The sequence below is a fragment of the Panthera pardus genome, unplaced genomic scaffold (assembly GCF_024362965.1).
Source record: "Panthera pardus isolate Hobbes unplaced genomic scaffold, ASM2436296v1 HiC_scaffold_10, whole genome shotgun sequence".
Classification (NCBI taxonomy): domain Eukaryota; kingdom Metazoa; phylum Chordata; class Mammalia; order Carnivora; family Felidae; genus Panthera; species Panthera pardus.
Window position 1 is genome coordinate 63,593,105 of NW_026526655.1, and position 25,511 is coordinate 63,618,615.

Sequence of the window (25,511 nt, forward strand, 5' to 3'; positions counted from 1 at the left end):
TGCCTTAAACCTCAAAGTGGGTTATGAGTCAGGTGATCATTTCCCATTCTACACAGTTCCAACTTGGCAGAAGATGCTGTTCCAGAGAGAAAATAAACAAACAGAACTTGGTTTGAATTGGATTCAGCCTGTTCAGGAACTGGCTTGATTGGAAGACTGTTTAGTTTTTCACCTCAAGGTTGCAAGGACTGCAAAACCAGGCAATGAAGGGAAAAGTTCAGTTCCCTCTCTCTTTAGGAATCAGAGGCGACGCCTTCTAAATGTCTCTAAACCTATGAAGGCTCTGCAAAAGGGAATTCAAGGAACAGGAAGCCACTGGCCCTCTCTCTCTGCCTCCAGTCACACAACCCCGGAAAAATGAGAGCGTGAGGGAAGAGCATTTGGTCCTTTAAGGCTTCCATTTCTGTCTCCCAAATAGACCACACTTCATTACATGTGGAAACCCTTCAACTGTAGCTGGGGAGAAAATTATTCGAGCTCAAGAATTTTATGTTCTCTAATTTCTCTGTCACTCTTCATAAAAAAATAGGATCATTTTATTTAGAAAAATTACTTGCTGGGAACTGGGAAAGAATAAAAGATGCTTCTTTTGTTCTTGAAAGCAATTACAGCTGCTGAGCCCAGTTTCTCTCTTTTGGTTCGTTATATTGAGTTTCTGGTGAAAGCTGAATATTTAGAGAATGGATTTTTAAACACAAAGCCTGTTTAAGAAAGCTCCTAAAATCAAGAGCAAAACTAAAAACACATGACTGGGTGCTGATTATGGGACTTTTAAACATTTCTTATAAAAGTGGTTCTCATGAGCATTCTTTTTACCACTACTACTATTGTGGGTATAGAAATTCATTTATCTCAAACATTTCTTAATGTCCTTGGTCTTATGGAGCCATTGGTTTTAATGAAGGAGCTTCAAAGTCAACCCTGAGGGCTGAGTTGGGGCTGCCTTATAGTTTTGAGGGCCTCTCTAGTTATTTGCCACTAGCAGCTGTCTGCTGGGGAAAGTTCTCTTTGGGCATTAACACTCTGGAGATGAAAATGGAGTTCAACTTTTGAAGCACAAGTTCTAGTAAAACAGATCACTGGGCTTTCTTAGCAGATTCCCTCTGCACTGGTTTCTAGTTCTTTCTACTTGAATTCCTCCTAAACCAGATTATTCTAGAATTATCTTCTGTACATATGTATAGGTTCCATCTGTTATTCTCTCTGCTTAAGAACCTATAATGATATGCTCTAAATTCTCACACCAGATCATAATTCCTCTCCCTAGAATTCATTTACTGTTTCCTGCACATATGTTATCTAGCCAACTACATTTTAAATTACTTGAAAATAGGAACTATATCCTAGTACAGTGTGGACTACAAGAAGCGGACCATACATATTTGTGGATCAATATATGTGTTCCTCTTTACATATCGCTCCCCACCCTTCACGGTACTCCTCTCACTAGTGACACAGCGATCACGAATGCCCTTCTATGAATGATAAATCCAAAACTCAGATAGTATTTGTCTCCTGCCCTAAGTTACAGATTATAAAGAGAGGCAGTCAGTGTAGTGTAATGGGTAAGAGCAGTGACTCTGGAACCCAACGACTTATAACAATTCTTGGTTCAACCATTAACCAGATTTAGGCATATGATTTACTTCTCTGTGTCTCAGTTTCCCCACCCATCTGTCAAATGGAACAATACAGGTCACATACCACATTGGGTTGGGTTTTTTTTGGGGGGGGGGGTGTTGTGATGATTTAATAAAAATATATAGCATGTGGCATACAATAAATGCTATGTCTGTTAGTTATAAATAATAACCATATTTAGACCCCTGCTCTTCTGTTGGTTTAGTTGAAAGATATATCTATTTAAAAACTCAGGTGAAGAAACATGTTTCTCTTCAGTTAGCACTTAGAAAGACTAACACTAAAACACATGATCACATTCATGCAAAGGCAAAAAGTTTCAATCCTAAAAACTGAGTTCACATAAATGACATTTGTATGTATACTTGCCTTGATTTGTTGATTCCAGTTGCTAATGACAAGGTTTGCTGCCTTTTCAACTTCATTATCAAGCTATGAACAGAAAAAAAGAAAAATGATTTTATTTTCTCTCTTTTTGTTGAGTCATGGGGCTGGCTTATAAATTCTGGCACAGTCACGATCACAGTTCATAGGAATTTCAAAGTCCTGAGAAAAGTAGTCAAACTATCTTTTCCCCATGTCAAAAATCTCTTGACAGGATTTAGCTTGAGTGCATTTGGTAAAAGAATGATTTCTACGTAAACGATGTGACTATATAAAAACTTGTAGAAACAATATAAATGTGTACAATCTGTGTGGAGGGGGTCTTGCAGAATCTGGCGTCACTTTCGCTCCCATTGGCTCTTCCACATCATTTCACGTGGCCCAACTTCTAGCGCCATGACAATCTATAATAGTCCTGGCTGTGCTAATTTTATGAAGTGTCTCATGGCCCCTGAAATGAATACTGTTTTAATTTCAAAGAGATTGAATTCTTTAAAACAATTTTTTTTTAATTTTTTTATTTTAGAGAGAGAGAGAGAGCACAAGTGTGCGTGAGCAGGGGGGAGGAGCTGAGGGGGAGACGGAGCCCCACCCGGGACTCGATCCCTCGACCCTGGGATCATGACCTGAGCCCAAATCAAGAGTCAGATGCTCAGCTGAGCCACCCAGGCACCCCTCAAAGAGATTGAATTCTTAATTATAATTAACTTTTCTCCTGCTTTTCAACAGCCAAAAGGACAATAATGATAAAAATGCCCCTAGCCAACCCCCAAGGAGATCAGATTCTATGAGGCAAAACTTTTTCTTCCTGGACCGTAGACTTTTTTGCAGGCCCACAGCTCAGCTATCACTCAACCACACTGAGACCTAGCAACATTGCACTTTTATGTTACCAGCTGATTAAATTTGGAATATACAATTTATGTAACAAATACGATGAAAATAATTTTGTGCATTATGTCACTTTTGACTCTGTGAAATGTGGAACAAATTCACTTTTTAAAAAAATGCTCATTTTTATCTTCTGTGAGAGAGTGGGCCGGGGTTTTGGGGGAGCAGCAAGGAGAAGAAAGGCCAAAATGAAGACTCTGAACTGGACAGCGATTTGGGGGATCATGGAATGAATTATCCAAAGCACTGTGATAATAATGATAATGTCACTGTGCCTAATTTATGGTAAGTACTAAGGAAATGCTAGTGACTATCATATAAATACGGGGTTATGAGAACTATTTTGTAATTAATGAAATATTGACTGGTGTTCAGTGTTTATTAAGTTTGTTTGTGAAGGTGGAAGATTATATTGCTTTTTAGTAATTACTGTAAATTTCCCCCATCACCCCAGCCCTCAGCAGAACATCCATTCTGGTAAAAATACATATAGGTTCACACAAACATCAAATCCATTTCCTGACTCAGTTTAATGCATCTGAATAAAAATGTTTTCGGATCATTTATCTTCCATCAGGACTTTTACAAATTCCCTCATCTTACTAACTTATTACCTTTAGGACCTGCTTTATCAGGCTGTGGTCACTTGAAACTCCCCTCACCACCACCCCTTTCCTTCACAAGGACCACCATTACTGCTTCTTACCTGCACCTGGCCTTGAAACAAATAGCGACCATGACCTCACCCCTATCAGAGCTAAGCAGCGTTAATCAAACACCCCTTCACATCACCTGAAAATATATTTTAAAGTGCTTAACAACTGTATGACACACAAAGAAAAAGAAAAAGAAACACGGATGAAACTGTTCTGGAAGAGAGGTAGACAGGAAGACTACAGAATGCGCTAGATAAGAGGACCAGGTGTCCTGAAAGTATTTAGCTGTTCTCTTTTTTTTTTTTTCTAATTTTATTTGAGGACTATATCCATTATTGCCTTTACCTAATCTGAAGCTGTTAAGCACAGAAAAGCACGTCTTTCTAAAAATTGTGCATATAATTCCTGTTTACAAAAGGAATATCTATTCCTTGAAAAACAATGTAAATACAAAAAGTACAATAAATGAAATAAAAATAACCTTGAATTCCACTATGTAGATATAATTCTTATTAATATTCTTAGGAGGTTCCTCTAGATTTTTTTCTATTCATATATACATATATTTACAAATAGTTTAAAAAATTGAGATCATTTTTATTTAACACTATATAGTGAAAAAATTTCCATATCATTAAATTCTTCTATAATAAGATTTTTGATGCTTGCATAATATGCCATTCAAATTATCATGATTTATTTTTGGATGATGAAGATGTTTCTAGTTTTTCACTATTGTAAACAATGCTTTAACAAACATCTCTGTAGATAAATCTTGAGTTTGTGTTTCTTATTCTGGCAAATTCCTGAAACCTAGCATCACTTTCGATCACCGTTTATTCCTAGGGTCAAAGACAGAAATCTTGCTTTAAGATTTGACTCACGGATTTTCTCTTCTTTTCATGTACACTCAGGACCTGATGAGTTGGTTTTATTGCTTCCAACTCAATTGCTTTGCCAAGTTTTCTGGAAATAGAACATAAAAGACACACAAGCATAGTATTAGGATTTATATCTACTTTCCAAATTATTTTCTGGGGAAATAAAATGGCGTGTTCCAGTCTATCTGTTAAGGGCAAGTTTGAAGCAGACTATTTGTAGCACACCCACTTTAAATATTTATGCCTCCCTGGGGGTTGGAGTAAGCCGGGGTGGGGGCACTCACTGATGCAGGTCCGCCGCAGATTTCATGCCCTCTGAGACCCAGGCCCAGGCACTGACGAGACAGCTGGAGGCAAAAACAGGGAGCACAAGAGTGGGTGTCATTTTCCCAGTAAAGTCTGAGAAATACAGCATCCCGTCTGAGTCACTACACTCAGCAATTGCACTCATTTCCCTAATCTTATTTCACTTTGTCCACGGGGTTAAATTCTGCCAACTTACTGATTTGCACTATAGTCATTACATATATGGCTTTCTTTCCATCATTTTTCATTTCAGTTTTCATTTTCCATTTCATGTCTGTAGAAAGTCAGGAAAATAAAGTAGCCAAGGGTGAGAAGGCATTTAGAACAGGTGGAAGATCATGCGGTAGGTAGGGGTGGAGGGACCTAAAGACAATCTTTTCAGGCTCCTCATCCCATGAATGAATAAGCTGAGCTAGGCTCAGAAAAGTTAAGTGGTGAAGGACCCAAGAGCCCTGGGACGGCCCATGTACTGCTCTTGGGGTTAGGGTCCAGCTCCCGTTTCCTGCTGGCTTTTAGGACAACAGCTCAGATATTTTGTTGTCTTGTAAGCAGTGTCTCCACTTCATGAAAGGAGAGCACTGACCTCTCCCTAACGGCACAGGGGGAGGGTTAGCAAGTGTGATGTTATTTTCTCCCACAGAAGGGGCATAGCTCACAGCAGCCCATAGCCTTGGCCTTCAGAAGCCAGAACAATAAGCTCAATTGCATTAATAAAGTTCAGGGACAGAGGCCTGTGTAGACTTTGATGGAAGGGGGATGGTGCAGAGGTTGTGCCTCCAAATGACTTAGGTTGCACCTTGCAGTCAGAGAATTGGAGAGATACACCAGAGGATGACAGATTTTCTGCATATCCTAAGCCAGGCATAAAACCAGAGACAAGAGACTACCTTCTATAGACTCAAAGTTATAGGAAATTGCAGGAAACACAAAATGAATCTGTATTGATAAGAAGCAGATCAGTGGTTGTTTAAGTGGGGAAAGGATTGCAAACAGGCACAAAGAATCTTTTGATGTGATGAAAATGTCTATGTTTTGATATATGTATACATACTGTATACATATATCAAAATCAACCAAACCATTTACTTAGAATGTTATTGCATGTAAATTAAACTTCAATAGAGTTGATTATTTATTTATTTTAATGTTTATTTATTTTTGAGAGCAAGAGAGACAAAGCGTGAGTGGGGGAGGGGCAGAGAGAGAGGGAGACACAGACCTGAAGCAGGGTCCAGGCTCCGAGCTGTCAGCACAGAGCCCGATGCGGGGCTTGAACTCACAGACTGTGAGATCATGACCTGAGCCAAAGTCGATCGCTCAACCCACTGAGCCACCCACATGCCCTGAGTTGATTTTTAAAAAAAGGAACCCATGGAGTGCCTGGATGGCTCAGTCAGTTAAGCATCTGACTCTTGATTTGGGCTCATGATTTCAGCTCAGGTCATGATCTTATGGTTAGTGGGCTTCATCCCATGTTGGGATCTTTGCTGACAGCCAGAAGCCTGCTTGGGATTCTCTCTCTCCCTTTCTCTGCCTCTCTGCACCCCCCCTTAAAATAAATAAATAAATAAACTTTAAAAGTATATAAGTAAATAAATAAATAAATAGGAACTCAGGCACCCTTTGGGGAAGAGAAGCTGACATTTGATCCTCAGAGGAGCTGAGCAGCAGAGCAGGAAGCCTAGAGCTTGGGCCTCAGAGGGGTCTGTGTCTTTGACCTTGAAAAGATCACATGATTTCTCTGACCTTCACTTAACTGGTCATTTATTTATTTATTTATTTATTTATTTTAAACTTTTAAAAAAATGTTTATTTATTTGTTTTTGAGAGAGAAACAGATAGAGAGCAAGCAGGGGAGGGACAGAGAGAGAGGGAAGCAGAATCCCAAGCAGGCTCCGTGCCGTCAGCACAGAGCCCGATGTGGGGCTTGAACCCATGAGCCATGAGATCATGACCTGAGCCGAAATGAAGAGTTGGGTGCCTAACCAACTGAGCCACCCAGGCACCCCTTAACTGGTCTTTTAAAATAGAAATAGTTCAGGTTATCTATCCAAGTAGCTAACACAGATTTTCATATAGATAAAAGTTTATTAATTAATCAATGATTATTATTAACAAAACATTCTGGACATGCCACTGCTCTGGGAGCATCTATGCTGGATGCCAGGATTACAACACAACAAGACACACCCCCTGCACCCCTACACCTCTCATTCTTTAGGGGGTAATTAGGGAGTAATCAAAATCATAATGGACACTTACGGAGCTTTTGCTCTATGCCAGGAATTAAACACACTTCTCAAAAATTATCTCATTTAATCCTCACAGCAATTATATGAGATAGGTTCTATTTCCATTTTAAATACACACTGAGAGGTAAAATAAATTGCCCTATTCACCCACTTGATGAGGGGTAGAGGTAGAATTTAAATCTGGTCAGCGTAAATAAAGTCTATACTCAACCATTCTGCTATACTGGCTCCTTTGCAGTCTACTAAAGTACCATCCTAAAAATCGAGCTCAAAGTCAAACAATTTCAAAGCCATTATTTGCTATTACAGAGGATTTCTGAGGAGGAATAGGAATGTGAGCTCCAGAAGGCTTCTTTTTTCTTTCCCTCTCTCTTTCACCATCAAAAGTGGTCTTTGCAATGGTACTTCCAGTTTAGGATGACACCTGCAAGTATTGGTCAAGAATCTTTGTTATAAATTATCATTGATGGACCATCCATTTTTAGAATATCTTTTAGAATATCCAATATCTTTCTTCTCTCCCCTGGAAGAAAATATCAACTTCATTCTGAAATGTACTAAGGAAAATGTGAACCACCAGTTTTTCAGGACCCGATGAGCTAATCTCTACATACGTGATATCATATAATACACACCTCCCCCAGGCTTAAACACACACACACATACACACAATGAAGCACATGTCGTTACTCCATCTAACAGTGGAGGAAATCAAGGCACAGGGAGGCCAGGTTATTCTTTGGAGGTCATGGAGTTGAGATAAAGTGGGATTCACACTTCTTGACTCCAATACCTTCCAACTCAGTGACACTGTTTCTAAAGTAACATGTTATCACTGGGACTTCTTATGAATATGGGTGTAGACATTGTAAGGACACAGGATCAATCCAGTTCTGTCACTTAATACCTGTGTAATTGGGGCAAGTTTCTTAAACTCTCCAAGCTTCAAGACCTTGTCTGTAATAGGGACAATTAAGAAGACTTGCCAAGGATCATGAAGATTAAAGGAGAGCATCTATAAAAGCTTGTAATGCAGTGCCTGGCACATAGTAAGTGCCCAAGAACTGTAAGCCGTGCTTGACATTATTCCTCCACATTTATAAGAGGAAGCTGGGAATCGACATATGTCACTTTTGATAGCTTTTAAGAATTATTTTGCCTTACCTCTTACAGATACTTACTTTTTTTTGGTGCTCTGTAATGTTTTGCTTAACTTGATTGCTAGTTTCTGAAGTCCTTTGGCATAGTTAATCTCCAAGTTTGACCTGTTAGCAAAGGGATAGTTGTTAGGTAGGATGCTCTGGCCAAACGGCAGACAAACACACATACGCACACACAAATGAAGGAGGGATCAGGCTGACCATTCCATGTTTGCACAAAGAGACGACTTGTTTACTATAAGGATCATCTTGTCCTTAGGTGAAATCCTTAAGGATATCCAAAAGGATCCTACGGAGGGAGAGCTTTTAATTTAACCTTCTTCTACATTAGAGTTATGGGTTGAATTGTATTCCCTTCCCACCCCCACAAAGATGTTAAAGTCCTCAGCCCTAGAGCCTGTGAATGTGGCCTTATTTAGAAATAGGGGCTTTGCAGATGATCAAGTTAAGATGAGTTCATCAGGGTGGGCCAGATCCAATATGGCCATGTCCTTATAAAGAGAGGAAATTTGGACATAGAGACAAACACACACACAGGGAGAATGCCATGTGAAGATGAAGACAAGAGATTGGGGTGATGCATCTACAAGCCATGGAGTCTCAAAGATTGGCAGAAAACCACCAGAGGCTAGATAGCAGCATGGAACAGATTCTTCGTCACGGCTCTCAGAAGGAACCAACCTAGCCAACACCTTGATCTCAGACTACCAGCCTCCAGAACTGTGAGACAATCAATTTCTGTTATTTAAGACACCAAGTCTATGGTACCTTATTATGGCAGACCTAGCAAACTAATTCATCAAGCAAACAATGGAAAACTTTCCTACTTATTCTGGGACATCAACACCATCAGATTAGCTCTAGATTATAATAGCTGGCAATGAAGTGATCAATTATGATGAAGTTAGCCAAGAAGTTGCTTTTTTTTTTTCTTTGTTTTGTTTCTCACTGCCCGTGATCAGGTCTTTATTCAAAATTAGCTACCCAGGGGTGGTGCCTGGGTGGCTCAGTTGGTTAAGTAAGCGTCTGACTTCGGCTCAGGTCATGATCTTGTGGCTTGAGTTCAAGCTCTGCGTTGCGCTCTGTGCTGACAGCTCGGAGCCTGGAGCCTGCTTCGGATTCTGTGTCTCCCTCTCTGTCTGCCCCTCCTTCACTCATGCTCTGTCTCTCTCTCTCTCAAAAATAAATAAACATTTAAAAAATAAAAAAAAAATTAGCTGCCCAAAATGATTCAACATTTATAGAAGACACAAATGTAAATTTATGCAGCAGGATTTTTTCTTCCATGGTGGGTTTCTTTCTTTTTTACAGGCTTCTTCTCAGCCTCTGCATTCTTGGTAGTTGCAGCTTTTTCCCATCAAAGGTTTCTTCTGCTCCTTAACACCAAGAGGCTTCTTTCCCTTCTTCCCTACCACAGACTGCTTGCCTGGAACCCTCTTCTCATCCGATATGGCTTTTAGCATGGCTGCTGCCTCATCCATCCAGAGTTTGTGACGCCTGGCCTGGCGGAGGATGGTGCTCCGGCACATGGTCTTGGCATATGGGTTTGGCTTCAACCTGATTCTCAGGTTCTTTGGTGAATTCTTGCTCAGGACTCTGTGATGACTCTTCCTGCACGCTGCTCCCAGGGCTCTTTGGATCTCTGGGTTTTTCCAGATTCTGCTAAGGTGTGTATCAAGTGTGTAGTTATTCTTGAGGGAGGATGCCTTACACCAAGTGCCATACAGAACATCTAACTTGGAGAAAGCACTTTCAGTCCAAATGTGGAACCGTCCCATGCCCACCAGGAGCAAGTGTCAAAATGTTCAGTGGCTTATATTAAATAGAGTAATTCCAAGAATGTTTCTGCAGGCCTGCATGACACCGTTGTCCTCATTATAGATGATGCAGGGTCCCCCACACTGAAGACGACAGTGGTTTCTCGCTTTGCCATTTCCAGCACTCCTTTGTTGACATCCATTAGACCTTTTTGAAATCATTCCAAGCCTTAAGTTTCATAAGAAGCAGAACAACCTCCTTGGTCTTCTTGTAGCCTTCAACTTCATCTTCAACTACCAAAAGAAGTTCAGAAACTTCCTCGATATGATGACCTTTAGACATGACCAGCTCTGGTAAGGCTGAGGCACCCAGGGCAGACCACACCACTTCTGAGTTGTGTTAACTCTGTGGTGCCAATGACGCCAGGTTTTGGTTGGTGCAAACATGGAGCCCCCGTGACTCAGGTTTCCAAAAGCACCCAGGCTGGAATGGTGAGTCCCCCTGCCTCAAACTCTGGACATTCGAGCTGCAGCTCTGCCAGTACCCTAAGACTCAGCACTTGTTTGGTGAGCTGCTAATTCATAACAGTGTAGGGCTGTCTGTTGTGCGCAAGTTGGTATGAACAAAGTTCACAGTATATGGTGGAATGGGAGCCTTGAGCACACTAGGCAAAGTTGTATTTTTGCCAGATGACTCCCCCTTTTCAGAATACACTGATACCAGTGGACAAGCACACGCCATGGCAGGGAGGGGAGAAGGTCGCACTCCTCTCAACCCAGCAGCTCCTACACAAACAGCAAGAAGTAGCTTTCTAATGCAAAAGTGCAGAGGGGCCAAAACTAGATTTAGAAAATGAATTTCTGTTACTTTCTATGCAGGACAAGACTCAGTAGGGAATCTGGGCATGCCTCCAAAAACAAACTCCTCGGTTCTTTTGAATAGATTGAATCACCGTTATCTTAAACTGATTTTACCATGTCCTACTTATAAGCCCATCTATAGATAAAATAAAGACATAGTCTTATTCAATCTTCTCACTTTCTTTGAAGATAATACAAATGTAGGACATTAAGTTCAATTTATATTGTATTCCTTCTTAATTTGGACCAGAGTGGGTGTGTTTATTTTGTTACTATTATTGCATAGCTTTTAGTCTTTGAATTCTATTTTTATTATAACATATCTTTAGATTTATGACTTCATTTCATTGGAAAAACAATCCCAGAATTCTCTAGTAACTAACTTAATACCTGCATTTTTTTCAGTGCAATGAAATTAGAATTTAATATCATGGATCGAACGGGGAAAGATAGCTCTGTTGTATAAAATGGAATCCAGAGATCATGAGCTAGTGATCTATTGTTAAATTTCTATTCATCTTTCCCTGTTAGTATAGCTGTGATTTAAGTTATCTTCACCACTATTTGAAAGAAAGTCACTGTAGCATGCATATTAAGTCCTAGTTGCTTAAAACACCATTTGGAATCAAACCTTTCCCAAGTGTAAGTAATGGTCGTGGCAAGTATTTTAAAATAATGAAGCTGATAAGTAAATACATCATTGCATTTAAAAAGCTATTTCTGTGCTCTAAGAATATATTCCAATCGATGGAGAGAGAGAATGCTGGTCAGCAGCAAACTGGGAGAGACCATCACCTTGATGAATTTGGATGTTCTAGAAGCCCAGACCTCTACCGTTTACTGGAGTGGCTTTAGTTACTGCTTAAAGGGAGTAATCAGACCCACCTCTAGAGGTTTTATGATGATTAAAATATGCAAATGATCCAAACCTAGGAAGGGCTCAATACCTAGATTGATTGCTGGACTGACCTGCATAATCTGACACTTATCTCCCTCTCTATTTCCTCTCCTACCAGTCATCCCCTTGCTTACTGTACTCCTGCTTAGTAGCCAAATGTCATCCTGCATCAGGGCCTTTGCACTTGCTGTGGCCCTTGCTGGATACTCCTGCTATATAACCACATGGCATCTCCTTCATATAAACCCCAACAGGTTTTGTTCAAACATCACTATCTCAGAGGCTACCCTGTGACTATATATTCTCTTAAGGCTTTCTTTATGTTCTAGAACTTAACCATTGTCTTACACCACATATTTTCTCAGTATATTTCTATGAACAATTCTGTGAACACCCCTAGAAGGTAAGTTCCACAAGGACCAGAATTTGTTTCATTCGCTGCTTGCTATATCTCTAGGCCTAGAACAGTGCCAGGCACTCAGTATATAAGTCTTGAATGGACTTCCCATCAGATCTTGGTTAGAATTTTTAACTGGTCTCTGCTATATCTGTTCTTGCTCCACAGCTTTTGAAAATTTTAAACTATTTCGATGCATTCCTGCCCTGATGCATTGCTCAGTCCTAATGTCAGAGTACACTGCTTTCTAACCCTTGGAGTAGCTAGATCCACTTACCTAGTCCATTGCTAACCAGAAGGCTTTTTAAGACTTTCTTTTTTAGCATTCCGTTTTCTCTTGGAAGCAGCACAGAGAACATTAAATAAGATGAAGTGTTCGTACTGCTCAGCTAAATGCTAGGCACCAAACAAGTTCTTAATAAATAGTAATTTTTCAAGTACCATTATTATGTACCCAAAAGGATCTCTAAACATTCAGAACACCTCAAATATACAGAGATGGGAAGTGTTGGGGGAAGAATCCACAGTTTGCTCATCCATCAGCTCCAGGACAATCCAGAATGGCTTCTAACACAACAGGTAATGCTGTTGGGCACAGCCTTTTCCTCAGAATTCATTTTCACTTTCAGGATGTTCTTGGAGGCCGTACAAGGAGTCTCTCAGAGGCCAGGCGGAAATAAAAAGGACAATTGCCAGAAGGAAGTGTTGTTTTCCTTTAAATTGCTAACTAAATCAGATTCACCTGGGGGAAAATGTTGGGCTTTTGGCATCAAGAAAGGAAAAGGGTCCTGCTGGCTGTGAAGCTAATACTCTTCTGTTTTGAGCTTTGCTTCCGAGCCCCAGGACTTCTGCTGGGTTTTGCTTGAGCACAATAGGAAACCAGCCTAAAGAGATTTGATTACCACACAGCATTTCTCTTTACACACAAGTATCTTAGAAATCTGGGCAGATTTGTAGTTTTACAGGTTGAAATAGAGCTTAAAAATTCCAAACAGTGCCCCTTGATAAATGTGTTGCCATCCCTTGTGACACGTTGCTGATGCTTGACTTGTGTTCTGCCTGCCCACAAAACAGCGACATCCAACATTTCCTATGCCAGGCACCCTTCTAAGTGTTTTAGGCATGAAACTTCCTCACTTAATCTGGGAGAACTCCCATCAGGTAGGCACACATACTCTCCCCATTTCATGGAGGGGAACACCAAGACGCAGAGAGTTTACCCCCATTAACTTTCCTGAGGTCACATAAGAAGAAGTGACAGAGCTGAGACTTGAAACCAGGCAGTCTGGGCTTGAGAAACTGCCTGCTTGGTCCTTCCAGTTTCCTGCCTCTGAAACTGTGGGGAAGAGGCTGGGGATGGAGAATTGCGGGGGAAGTCAAAGGTAAGTGCTTTTAAAAACTGTCACCGCCTCTCACTTCGCCTTTAAAGGCAGTGTTCTGAATCACCAAGGCTCCTGGTGGCTTAGCAGCTAGAGACCGAACTCACAGCAACCTCAGCACAGGCAGACTGAGCTTGCCGGGCATCTTCTGGAAACATCAGTATAAGTCATGTTCCCAGACGTGGAGGAGGTGTTAAGGGTCTGGAAGGTGGGAGGGAGGGGGCTGTGATATCAGCTGTCATCAGTGTAGGTCTCTGAGGCCAGACCAAGTTGGTCACGGCCTCTTTGAAGAGCACCTGTAACCATCCCTCCACATTCAGCATAATGGTGACCCTGAAGGGTTTTAGACCCAGCATTCAAATTGACCAAGCAAAGCTGGCTGCCAACATTTTAAACCCTAATAACAATTTGAGAATCCTCAACAGATTACCCTGCCAGTTAGAAGGAAATGAAACAAGGTCAGGAGGATGGGTGTGGGTACAGGAGGAATGGAACACTCTGAGCTCTCTTTCTGGTGAGTCTGCCAACTAATGAAAAGTTCCCTGCCTCTGGCAACGAATGGCCTTCATCTTAACAGAGGTTAATGAGTAAATTCCTCCCCAGAGAAAATTGCTCTAAGAAGCCATGTTCCCACTGGCAAGCATAGAGAGAGCTATTACTTTTATAAACCGGGACATTTGTAAATTGAAACAAACACTGCCATGTGGCTCGTCTGTGCTTATGGTCTAATAAAGAGTATGTGTGGATATATGTATCGATTGATCAATCGATCGATAGATAGATAGGTGATAGGTAGATAGATGGATATCCTTTTAGAATTCCTGAACAGAAATGCACTGACCTCAGTGTTTTCCCAAGGCAAAAGTGGCAAGTGTACCCCTGTATACATTGGTTTCTTCTCAGTCCTTTGAAGAGAGCTGTTTTATCACCGTTTCCATAATGTAAAGGGAGTTAAGAGAGGCAGAGCTAATGTCGAATCGAGACAGAGAATTTTCATTCCCTCATTAAAATAATCAGAAACAAGCTTGTAAGAACACTCTGTTTAATATTCTAGCCCTACAGCTACTATATGTGGTAGAGGTCGAGATTTCTCCTCCAAGCAACTGTCTTGGCACGTGTGAAATTGATGATGTATGTATATATATTTTGATGCATAACTCAATCTCAGAATATTCCAGTGAGCCTTAAAGATCCTGAACCAGGGAAATGGCATGCACTGACTTTTAATCCATTTATATTCTAATTTCCTCTCAGCATGTGGAGGCAGGTCAATAAATTTTCATTAGTAATAATGAAGACCAACCAGTAAGTCAAAGATCAACATTTGTCTTCAATTTTAAAATAAATGATACTTTTGAAAGAAAGGGGAGAGGAAGAATATGTGGTATCAGATTCAATATTTTAGATAGAGCACAAATTAAACTGTAAGAATATAAGTGACCATGTCATCAATTTTAGCATATCCTGCTCTATTAAAATTAAGATGATAAAAAGTGATTTAAAAACAAGACTGTAGCTGCCCCTGTGTCTATGAGGAATTAATTAAAATTGAACTAAGCCTCTCTCAAGCTTGAAAACAGCAGGTAACAGAGCCATCCCTTCATTATGAATTAAGAAGAAATTTTAGTAATCTGAAAATGTTTGTGAATCAGTCCCACCTCTGGTTTCCTACTTTCCACCAGCAGCAGCTTCTGGTTTGGGGGCTGGTATATTGATATTTTATACCCAAGCCTTATCAGTTTGCCTTTTGGAAGATGGTCCTAAGCCCATTTTATAACTAGGCTGTATTTAAAAGTTAGTTATTAGCCATCTGGAGGACATTTTCACATGGAAGCTCTCTGTTACTCGAGTGCCTGGGCTCTCTGCTAGCCCACAACGCCCACCTCATCAGTATCGATTGCCCTAATTCTGGCTGTTAAGAACAGTATGAGAAGATGAAATGCGAGGACCAGACCCTCCTTCGCTGCCCAGAATTCAAGCGTCACTCAGTTACTGCTCACTTCCGGCCCAGAGAGTACACAGCTATGGTAGCTCCAGAACTTCAGATTCTCCATGGCTGGTAATTCCTGAACTGAGTGAGGTCAGTGGAATCAGGTGAAAGTGTTGTTTTGGGGGGGAGTCAGGTAAAATGGACAAGAAGGGCCATATGCCTAACTTTTTAGCTGGAAAACAAAATTGTGTACAGCATTTCACCATGTCATAGAAACACTATACTCTGATATAATGAGAGAGGGAGTCACAAGGGAGCTGAGCCCTGCCCGCTTAACTTCTCCTCACTCCTTGAAGTGGCCCCTGAGGGCTCCCCCAGGCCCCCGTGTTACCAGATTTAGAAGCTACTGGGCTTAATGGCCGCTGATGTCATTTCCCACAGAGGACTTTAAGACTCTGAAGGGGGCTACACTAGGACCCCTTGAGCATGTTGGGATACCCACAGTGGCAGTGCCCGGTGGCCAGATGCCCTCACACCCAGCGTGTGTTGAGCTGGGTAGAAATCAAAATGTATCTTTTTTTCCACATCCCCATCTCTATATTATGAATGAGTGAGAGTATGGTCACATTGCATTGAGCTGTGAGAATTAAAAAAGTGAAAGACACCAAGTATAAGACATATCTAACACAGTGCCTGATCTGTAGATTGTGCTGGACAAATGGTATCTTCAGTGTTTCGTCATTCTTGTCTAGCTTTTTGTTCAAAATAATCTATATACCATGTAAGTAAATTTCTTTCACACATTTATTTATTGCTTCTCAGAAATAGCCTAACTTGAACTTCTTAAAAGATAGGACTGCCTAAAGTCACTCCTACACTGACACATTCATTCACTCAGTAAACATCTGTTGAACGCTTGCTCTATTCTAGGCTCTGTGCTGGTCACATGGGATACAGAGACTCTCAAGGAGGTCAGCCTCCAGTGGAAGAGACAGGCAAGTGAACAGACTGTAACAGTGTAGAGTAGTAGGATCTAGAGCAGAGATAAGTTCTCCGCATCCCTGAGGAGTACCATTTTGAGATGGAACTGGAGTCAGGGAAGGCTCACATGAGTGGGATAGCTGAATCTTGGAGATCTATTGAATGCAGGCTGGTAACCAAGGTGAAGAAGTGTCTAACAGACATAGGATACAGTATGCACAAATTCAGGGATCCATCAGGGCGGGTGGGAGTTGGTAGGAGGGGTGGCAAGGACACAAGGTGGAGTTGTGACTACCAGTGGTTCTTTAGATGAAGAGGGGTGGGGGTCATGGGTAGATGGAGGGAGACAAATTGGATAAGGAGGCAGGGCCCAGATCTCAAAGGCCCTTTTATAAAATGCTATGAGGGCTGAATTTTATACTAAAGGTCATGGAAGCCTTTGAAGAGTCTTAAACAGGGTCGTGGTCACAGAGTGAAAGATGTGTTAGAGAGATAGGGGCAGAGCCCTTGCCAGCTCCCTAGTTGAGATAACTTTGCTTGCATTAGAAAAAGGAGATTCTTTGAAAAGGCACAGCTCGGAGCCAAGGTGCAAGGCTCGAGGGTGGAGAGTGGGTTAGATTTCTGCTTTCACGCAGCCCCTGCAGGTGCTTTTATGCAGTGTACAAACTGCACAACTTCAAGGCAGTACTCCTAGACGAAGAATAGGTTAAGAGATTTTTTTTTCCCCCCAGAACAATGACAGAGGCCATGAAATGATAAGAAAGCTATGGGTATAACAGGTGCTTAAAAGAGAGAAACATGAAGATCTGGTCATGAGGTGAGAAAGAAGAAGGGTCATGGGTGACTCCCAGATAATTGGGCTTAATTGGGTGGGCAGAGGTCCCAGTCACCATGGTAAAACATCCAGGAGTATCCACTTTGGGGAAAAGCTGATAAACTTTGTTTTGAATAGGCTGACTTTGTGGTTGCATGGGACACCCAGGTGGAAATGCCCAATAGAGTGTCAGATGTATGGCTTGGAGTACAGATAAGACATATTGCCTGGTAATATAAATGTATGAGTCACCAATATGCAAAAAAGAGCTGAAGCCATAGAAGATCACTCAGGCCATGGGCAGAGTAGAAAAGTTTAGGATTTATCAATATTTTCATTTCAATCATTTATGCCTTTGTTGACAGCATCTGCAATGAATCGTGGATGGAACAATGACCAACTATACTTATTTCTTTGTTTCATTATTTTCTTTCTTTCTTTTTATTTATTTATTTATTTTAATGTCCAGACCAGTGGCACTTGCCATTTGAAAACCTGCCCTGAAGCTTCCTTACAGAGAACAATTGATTTTCCCATGAAAGCCTGTTTGAGCCCTAGCTGTGAGGGTGCAGGGGACCAAACATTCATAAACAGTTTTGGGGAATGTGCCTTTGTCCTTTAAGTCCGATCTGTAATTGTGTTAAAGTGAACCTGATGACTTTGACCTTAGGCATGTCAGGAGCTACTGTGTGTTTCTGGCTAAATCAGAGTTGCTACTACAAAAAAAAAAAAAAAAAAAAAAAAAAAGGGGGAAACTGATGCTGCTAATTGGATAAAAGAAGTTAAGCATGACCATGAATTGCAGAATTGCCAGGCAAAATGATGTTTTAATAATAACTGCACTTTTCTATCACCACCAATTAGAACAAATTGGTAGGCAGCTGAGCTTGGAAATGAAGCATTTATCTGGACTTAAAGCTTGATTGTGATGCTGTCTCTTGTAGCCATGTGCTAATGTGGAACTGCCATGCGGAAACACATTCCAATGTATTCGTAAGCAAGGTGTCTGGAATTGTTAAAAATCCAAGGACAGTAAAGACCTTGTTCTAGTAATGTAGGCATAATGATAAAATAAGGGCATCTGGGTGGCTCAGTCCCTTAAGCGTTCAACTCTTGATTTCGGCTCAGGTCGTGATCTCAAGGTCTTGAAACAGAGCCCTGTACTGGGCTTCATGTTTTGTGTGAAGCCTGCTTAAGATTCTCTATCCCCCTTCCCCCCTGCTCCCTCTGCCCCTCCTCTGCTCATGCTCTCTCTCTCTCTTTCTCTAAAAAACAAAAAAAAATTAAAAAGAAAGAAACCTTTAACCATCTTGCATTCATTTATTCTTTCAATCTACAAGTATTTACTGAATGTATTTTATATGACTGATATACCTTTAGTCCTAAGAAGTCCCATATGCTTCCTCACTAAATCTTTTATTATCCTGGCCACTGGATTTGTCTTCATAATTTTCTATGTCATAACCTTCACAGAGAATGCCTACTATACGTGTTCCAGGAGTACCATTTACTTGTCTAATGGGGTGTCTCACTACTTGTCTATACTCTAAGTAACTGAATAGTTTTTATACAGAGTTGTGGTATGGGGCCCCAAGCCTGCTAGGGATTCTCTCTCTCTCTCCCTTTGCCTCTCCCCTGCTCATGCTTGCTGTCTCAAGTAAGTCAGTCAGTAAGTAAGTAAATAAATAAATAAATAAATAAAATCTTGAAAAGAGTATTGGCTTTCCAGGTATTTTTCTAATACAGGGGAAAGGTATCATTGACTTATATATAATAACTCTACCCATTTACAAGGATGGCTGATGGCCTAGCTCTTATCTTTTGTGTATCTAAGGTAATAAATACTGATTTCTCAGAATGGAAAGGGTAAGGCAAGTATAGTACCAATTATGTTGTGACCATTCCTCCTTTTGTTATGATTATTATGTCAACTCAGTTCAAATACCTTATAGGAAGAGTTAGTGACTTCGGAATCACTCCCCATGGAGGAAAAAAAACCCAATTCTAACAAGTGAAGTGGACTCTGTATTTGCCAGCTAATATATAGAAATATAGATGGAAAAGAACACAATGTGTTACATATTCAAAGATTAATAGAAAGTTTGTGTCTGAAAAAAAAAAAAAAAAAAAAGAAAGCTTGTTAGAAAAATGTCTCCAAATACCTACTCTTTTAGTGTGGGTGAACATCCTTCAGGTTAATTACATGATCAAACAAGTGAGCCGAGGAAGGAGAACCAGAAGTTCAGGTGTGAGGAGACATTGCCAAAAGCACATTTATCAGGAGTAAATATAAAGCAACTCAAATGGCATCTTGGTTAATGAGAAATTATTTAATTGTTGTATAAGTTCAGCTTTACAAAAATGTCCAGGAAAGCATCTATTGCATAAATGACCTAATTTATGCATAATTTCTCCAGTCAAGGTAATTTCTAGCATAATTTCTCCAGTCAAGGTAAACATTAGATTCCCCTCTCATATGTATGCTATGCAGTTTTTATCCCAGAAAATTGCTAGTAATTTTGCTAACCAGTGCTGTTCTTTAGATCTTCAAATTCTAATTTCCACTCCATAGGAAGGTAAAACTATGGAGAGAAACATTCTTAGCTACCCAAGTGTTTCTTCTTCTTTGGAGCTTGTTTGCTGCTCTAGAACCTATGGGTGGAAGGCTTTGCATGTGAATAACTCTGGGAAGGATAGTAGCCCTAGGAAGCAACTCTGAGAGACCGAGGTAAGAAATGAAGGTTGTGATTGTATATAAAGTAGATGTGTCTGTGGCAGCGTGGAGGTTTGGAGTGACCTGGACAGGGAAAAACAAGACAGTTCGGAGCACTGATTCCCCCATATTTATTCCATTCATTCTTAAGTCCATTTGCCAAGCATTATTTATCACCTGCCTTCTGTCTTCATTGCTGTCTACGGGGCACTAATTTTGAACACAGGGACACCAAATAATCAAGGCCCAGAGGACTTTAATCCAGGTCACATGCATGGCTAAAATATGTATAGATCCTTCCCAATCTGCAGGAGGGGGGTGCTTTCTAATCTAGGTAATGGGTTGAATTTGTACAATAGCTAACTGGTCCCATTTTAAATAATTTTTTGAGACTAAAAAAATAAATATTTTCTTAAAGAAGAAATTCCCTCCCAGATTGTTCCTCCCTGTTCCTCTCAGAATCAAAGCAATTGGCTATTAAGATATAAGTAACTTATTTTAAATTTTTTTCTTTTTGACTCCATTTGACAAACATGTGTTTTGTTTATTTGTTTGCTTGTTTTGTTTTTGTTTTTTTAATAACTGCCTATTTGAGCTTTCCTTTATCTTTCCCTGGACTTACTGATTGTTCCTGATAAAGCTAATATTCTTATTTGCTCTCGTCCTACTAATGCAGGATGCAATTGATCCATATATACTACACATGCAATACTTTAAATTTGAAATGGGGTATCTTAAAAGAATAGGCTTAACTCTTCTGGAGGTCTCTTTAGGGTTGCTTATTATAGAGCTGTCTAGATATAGGGAAATGACTTAAGGACTCTTTACGGCCCAATTCAGTTCTTGGGTTCTTTAATTTTAAGCAGGAACTTCTGTAACTTTCTTGACTGACTTAGGTGTGCTCATTTTAGCATAGTCAACAACTTTACACATGATCACATCTAGTATTAAGAGAAGATGATGCTGAAAATGATCACTTTTCATTCATGAGACATTTACTGAGGACGTCCAAAGCCCAGACATGAAGAGATGAATAGGATACAGCCCCTGCCCTGGTAAGGAAGACAGAAATGTAAACTCACAGTTGCCATCAGTATGGGAATCTAATAATGGCATATACATCAGGCCCAGTGGAGTGCCCCAGGAGGGGGTTGATAAACTCAGTCTGCGAAGTCAAAAGAGACTTGACTGAGCCTTCGCAAGCAGAATTACTTCCTATCGTTTCCTGATTTTTATGGCACCCAAGTGATAAGTGTGCAATAGAGGAGAATCACTCTTCAAACTAATCTCTCCAGTACCAAAATACAACACGGAGTTCTGGAAAGTAGGACAGCTTGTAATCACTCCTCCGGTCATATTGCTAGCTGCAATGAAAGAAGAACTGTTTATTGCAAACGTGCATTTTTGTACCTTTGCTGAAGAATGGATGTGACCTGCTTGCAGAAATTCTCTCCATTTTGAGAAAACCCCTTTAGATTCTTGTACACTTTATTATACTGAAAAAGAAAAGCACAGAAGGGTTATGAGCACTTTCAAAGACAGAACGATAAATTCAGACTGCTCTGTAATGATGACTGTCATTGTAAATGATCGTGAAGCTAAGGGGAGGTACACATTTTGGATGAGTTCCTAAAATAAAGATTAAGTGTCTTATGCCTGGGTATGAAATACTCGGCAAAACTTTTCAAAAATACAGCTGGTTTGTTTGTCCCCAGGCAACAAGTCAGCAGTGGGGTGATTTTGAAGTCTGACTTCCTGTCACTTCTATTGTTTCCCAGGATGGTTAAAAGTACATTCTGAAATATGTACACTGAGTAATCATTTTGTGATGGACCCCCAAGTTCCCAAATAATATTCCTGGGTGCCATACCATGAACTCATGAAGTGAATGTGGTTTTTTTTTTTTTTTGGATGAGATATGAATATGTAAGTGAAATAACTTGCTAATAAAATGTGTCCTGGTCCCTCTAAATCTGGTTTAACTCTAGTAATAAAGAGGTACCTGGGTGGCTCAGTCAGTTAAGCGTCAGACTTGAGCTCAGGTCATGACCTCACGGTTCATGATTTTGAGCCCCGCACCCGGCTCTGTGCTGACAACAGCTCAGAGCCTGGAGCCTGCTTCGGATTCTGTGTCTCCCTCTCTGTCCCTCCCCCGCTTGTGCTCTGTCTCTCTCTCCCTCTCAAAAATAGACATTAAAAATTTTTTTTCTAACTCTAGTAATAAGAATGTTATAATAATGAGTTGAACATTTTTGTTGTACCAAACTTTTACAAATTTATGAATAAATCTTTATAAATTCATTCCCATATGAATTTGGCCTACAGACACAAGAATTCAATGGGAAAGATTTTGTCATTTGATTTCGAACTCCATGAAGTCACTCTGAAAATTGTATTTGTAAAAGTAGACATTGATGATGGTAGATTTTAAGTGTCCAAATGAAGAAACTAAACGTGAATGAATTCTGCAGCTGTCCTGACACAGAGTGGATCATTAGGCGGTGGAACAGTCCCAAGCACATTCCCTCAGAGTTTCCATGTGGGAGGTGTGATACCTCATTGCATTTTTTAAAATGAGATTTTACAGAGGAGGATGCAAGTTCTGTATGAAATGAGGGCCATGCTGTGGCTCTTTGTTCCTCCGACGAGCCAGCCTCGTCCAGCACTCCAGTGGCTTTGAGAGCTCACATTCAGGGAGCACCTACTATGCAGCTGGCAGATTCACGGACGTGAATCCTCAGGGCCAAGGCAACCCTTCAGTTGTCATGGGAACACCTGGTGTGTGTGCTAGCAGAGTAGCAAACAGAGGACACGGGGTCACAGAGGAGGAAAGGACCTAAAGGAAAGGACCTGATCCAGGTCCTGAACTTCAGAGTGGAATGAACCAAATCTAGGATATAGAAATACAATCCTATAGATACCAAATTCCTTTTTTAAAATATAATTAAAACAATTTTTTAATGTGTAGTCACTTTTGAGAGAAAGAGAGAGACAGCACAAGCATGGGAGGGGCAGAGACAGAGATGGAGACATAGAATCCGAAGCAGGCTCCAGGCTCCGGGCTGTCAGCACAGAGCCTAACGCAGGGCTTGAGCTCACAAGCTCTGAGGTCATGACCTAAGCAGAAGTTGGATGCTTAACTGACTGAGCCACCCAGGTGTCCCTGTACCAAGTTCTTTTATCTTTATGCAGTGGTTCTCCTTTCACCTGAACTTAGCACAGAGAGCCAGGGCAGGGTTTGGCAAACACACAGGAATAGCAAATGGCTCCAATGAAACTACCTCGGGCTCAAAGACAGCAGTCAGGGAGCAAAGCTCTTTATAAAGACATTGTGAACTCCTAAAGCAAAGTTGACAAAATCACACGTCTGCAGGCACGGGGCAGACGCCTGCGTGAGTGAGGAGTAGGGTGGGGAGAGCGAGCTGGAGAGACAGCTGTCCCCACTGCTCTGGACCAAGGGACTGCAGCCCAGGATGGCCAGATATTCTAGTCTGTCCCAAAAAGCTGACATAGGGATTGGCATCTGAAATACAGTTTTAAAAAAACAATGGTAGCAAACAATTTACAAATTTTTAAGCTGTCTGCAGAGCAAGCAAAACATACCTACGCTGAGGTTCAGATGTAGGATGTCTGAGGAAATGATTCTCCCCTGAGTCATGAGAGTAAAATCACTATTTGGCAACCAACCCACTTTTATTTCTATAAAAATAACTTGTCTATGAACGATATGATCTTATAAGGCCTCCTTCCTTCCCTTACAGGTACAATGGGAAAGTTTTAGTGAGCATTTTAAGATTGTTTAGCTTTTTTGCTTGCTCCTCTGTTGCCTAAATGTTTTCAATAAATCACCCCTAACCTTTTTATTTTCTTACTACACTACCAAATAACATTCCACAAATCACACATAGGTATCATGAGAAGAAAATAAATAAATGTGAAGCAGGGCACATATCCCCAGCATAAAGTTTTTTCTCGGTGTCTCTCCCTTAGATGTAGCCATGTGACTAAACGTTTCCCAAGGAAGCATGGGTAAAAGTGTTGTGTGAGGTTTCAGTGACGTTTCCTTCCTTCTCTTCCCCGATACCTATACTTAGAAACGATGGCTGAGGCCAGGAGGTGGTCTTGAGGATAGATGCCATGTACTAAGATGGTAGAGTAGAAAAAGAAAAAGAGCCTGGGTCCTTGATGGCCCTGGGGGCCACCATATAAGCCCTCAACTCTCTACTTTTGGACTTACTTTGTGTGAGAGGAATGTAATAATAGGGGTTTTGAAAAGCCACTCTTATTTTTGACTTTTATTTTTTTCAACGTTTTTTTTGTTTTGTTTTGTTTTTGGGGACAGAGAGAGACAGAGCATGAACGGGGGAGGGGCAGAGAGAGAGGGAGACACAGAATCGGAAACAGGTTCCAGGCTCCGAGCCATCAGCCCAGAGCCTGACGCGGGGCTCGAACTCACGGACCGCGAGATCGTGACCTGGCTGAAGTCGGACGCTTAACCGACTGCGCCACCCAGGCGCCCCTATTTTTGACTTTTAAACTGTGCAGCTGAACATAGTTCAAACTCAGACACAGTCTTTAAACTTTTTGTTTTAAATTATGAAACATTTTTATGTTTCATAAAATAATGATACACATAGGAACTCGTTACCTAAGTTATAGAGATATTTAACACTTTGCTTCTGCTTTCTCTGTAAACAACTGGTTTTTTTTTTCATTCCTTTCATAATTTCTTTGGCTATACTTGGGCATTTATTCTTGCATATGAGGATTTATCTAATTACATTTTTTTTTTTAAAAAGTCCCTGTTGGAATCCTAATTGGAATGTCATTACATAAATATATCAATTTGGGGAAATTGACTTTTTTATGGTATTTAGACCTCCCATCCAAGGACATAGTAAGTCTTTTTGTGTGTTCAAATCTTATTTTATGTTCAATAAAATTTTATGATTTTCTTTCTAAGTCCTGTAGCTTTCTTATTTGATTTACTTAGAAATATCTCACAATATTAAATTGTAAGTTTTTAATGTAATGTCCTGTCTGCTTCTCTCTCCAGCCCACAGCAAAGCAGAAACAAAGACCCAGCAAAAACGCCAGTGCAAGAGAGAAAGATTTGAATGGGTGCTTGCAGAGTGAGTTTTCTTGCTCTGAAACATTAGGAGGCTGGGGCTGGGGCTGGGAAAAGACAGAGCAGAGATGTAGACTGGAGGAATTTGGAGGTTTCAGAGCAACATGAGAAGAACCTCCCATCAGGAGGGCCAGGAGTGCAAGGAAGGGACTCTGAGATGGGGTGTCCCAGGTGATGGGCCCACACCAGCCCCATCACCTGAGGAGTCTGCATCTAGCAGACCTGGGGAGAGAATAGGATACTTTGGACCCCATGTATGAGGATGGGAGCATGGAGGGGAAATCTTGCCCCTAACCAAAGTGGAAATGAGCAGAACCAGTTGAGAATTTTTATGTGCTGGGCTGCAGGGGCTGCTCAATTTCCCAAATTTATCAAGCCATCAAAACTCTCCAAGACATGTTTTTTAAATACTATCTCCAGAGGACCAGTTCTAGGAGGCCAGACAGCCTTAAATGTTTCTAAACCATTGATTCAAAGCTCAA

General features: G+C 40.8%; 1 protein-coding gene and 1 pseudogene across 6 annotated transcripts in view; both read right to left on the minus strand.

The window, feature by feature from the left end:
* NOSTRIN (nitric oxide synthase trafficking) overlaps nucleotides 1-25,511 on the minus strand; it is a 60,290-nt gene that overhangs the window by 29,672 nt on the left and 5,107 nt on the right. For 3 of the 6 annotated variants that reach the window (XM_019458575.2, XM_019458556.2, XM_019458595.2), the window contains exons 2-7: nucleotides 21,312-21,397; nucleotides 8,193-8,276; nucleotides 7,319-7,435; nucleotides 4,738-4,800; nucleotides 4,457-4,538; nucleotides 2,011-2,073 (exon numbers count right to left, since the gene is read on the minus strand). In XM_019458575.2, the coding sequence (XP_019314120.1) occupies nucleotides 2,011-2,073; nucleotides 4,457-4,538; nucleotides 4,738-4,800; nucleotides 7,319-7,435; nucleotides 8,193-8,276; nucleotides 21,312-21,397 (495 nt within the window). The remainder of the gene's footprint in view (nucleotides 1-2,010; nucleotides 2,074-4,456; nucleotides 4,539-4,737; nucleotides 4,801-7,318; nucleotides 7,436-8,192; nucleotides 8,277-21,311; nucleotides 21,398-25,511) is intronic. The other 3 variants (XM_019458584.2, XM_019458601.2, XM_019458612.2) reach the window with 3 other exon arrangements.
* On the minus strand, nucleotides 9,433-11,331 carry LOC109269399 (60S ribosomal protein L4-like; annotated as a pseudogene).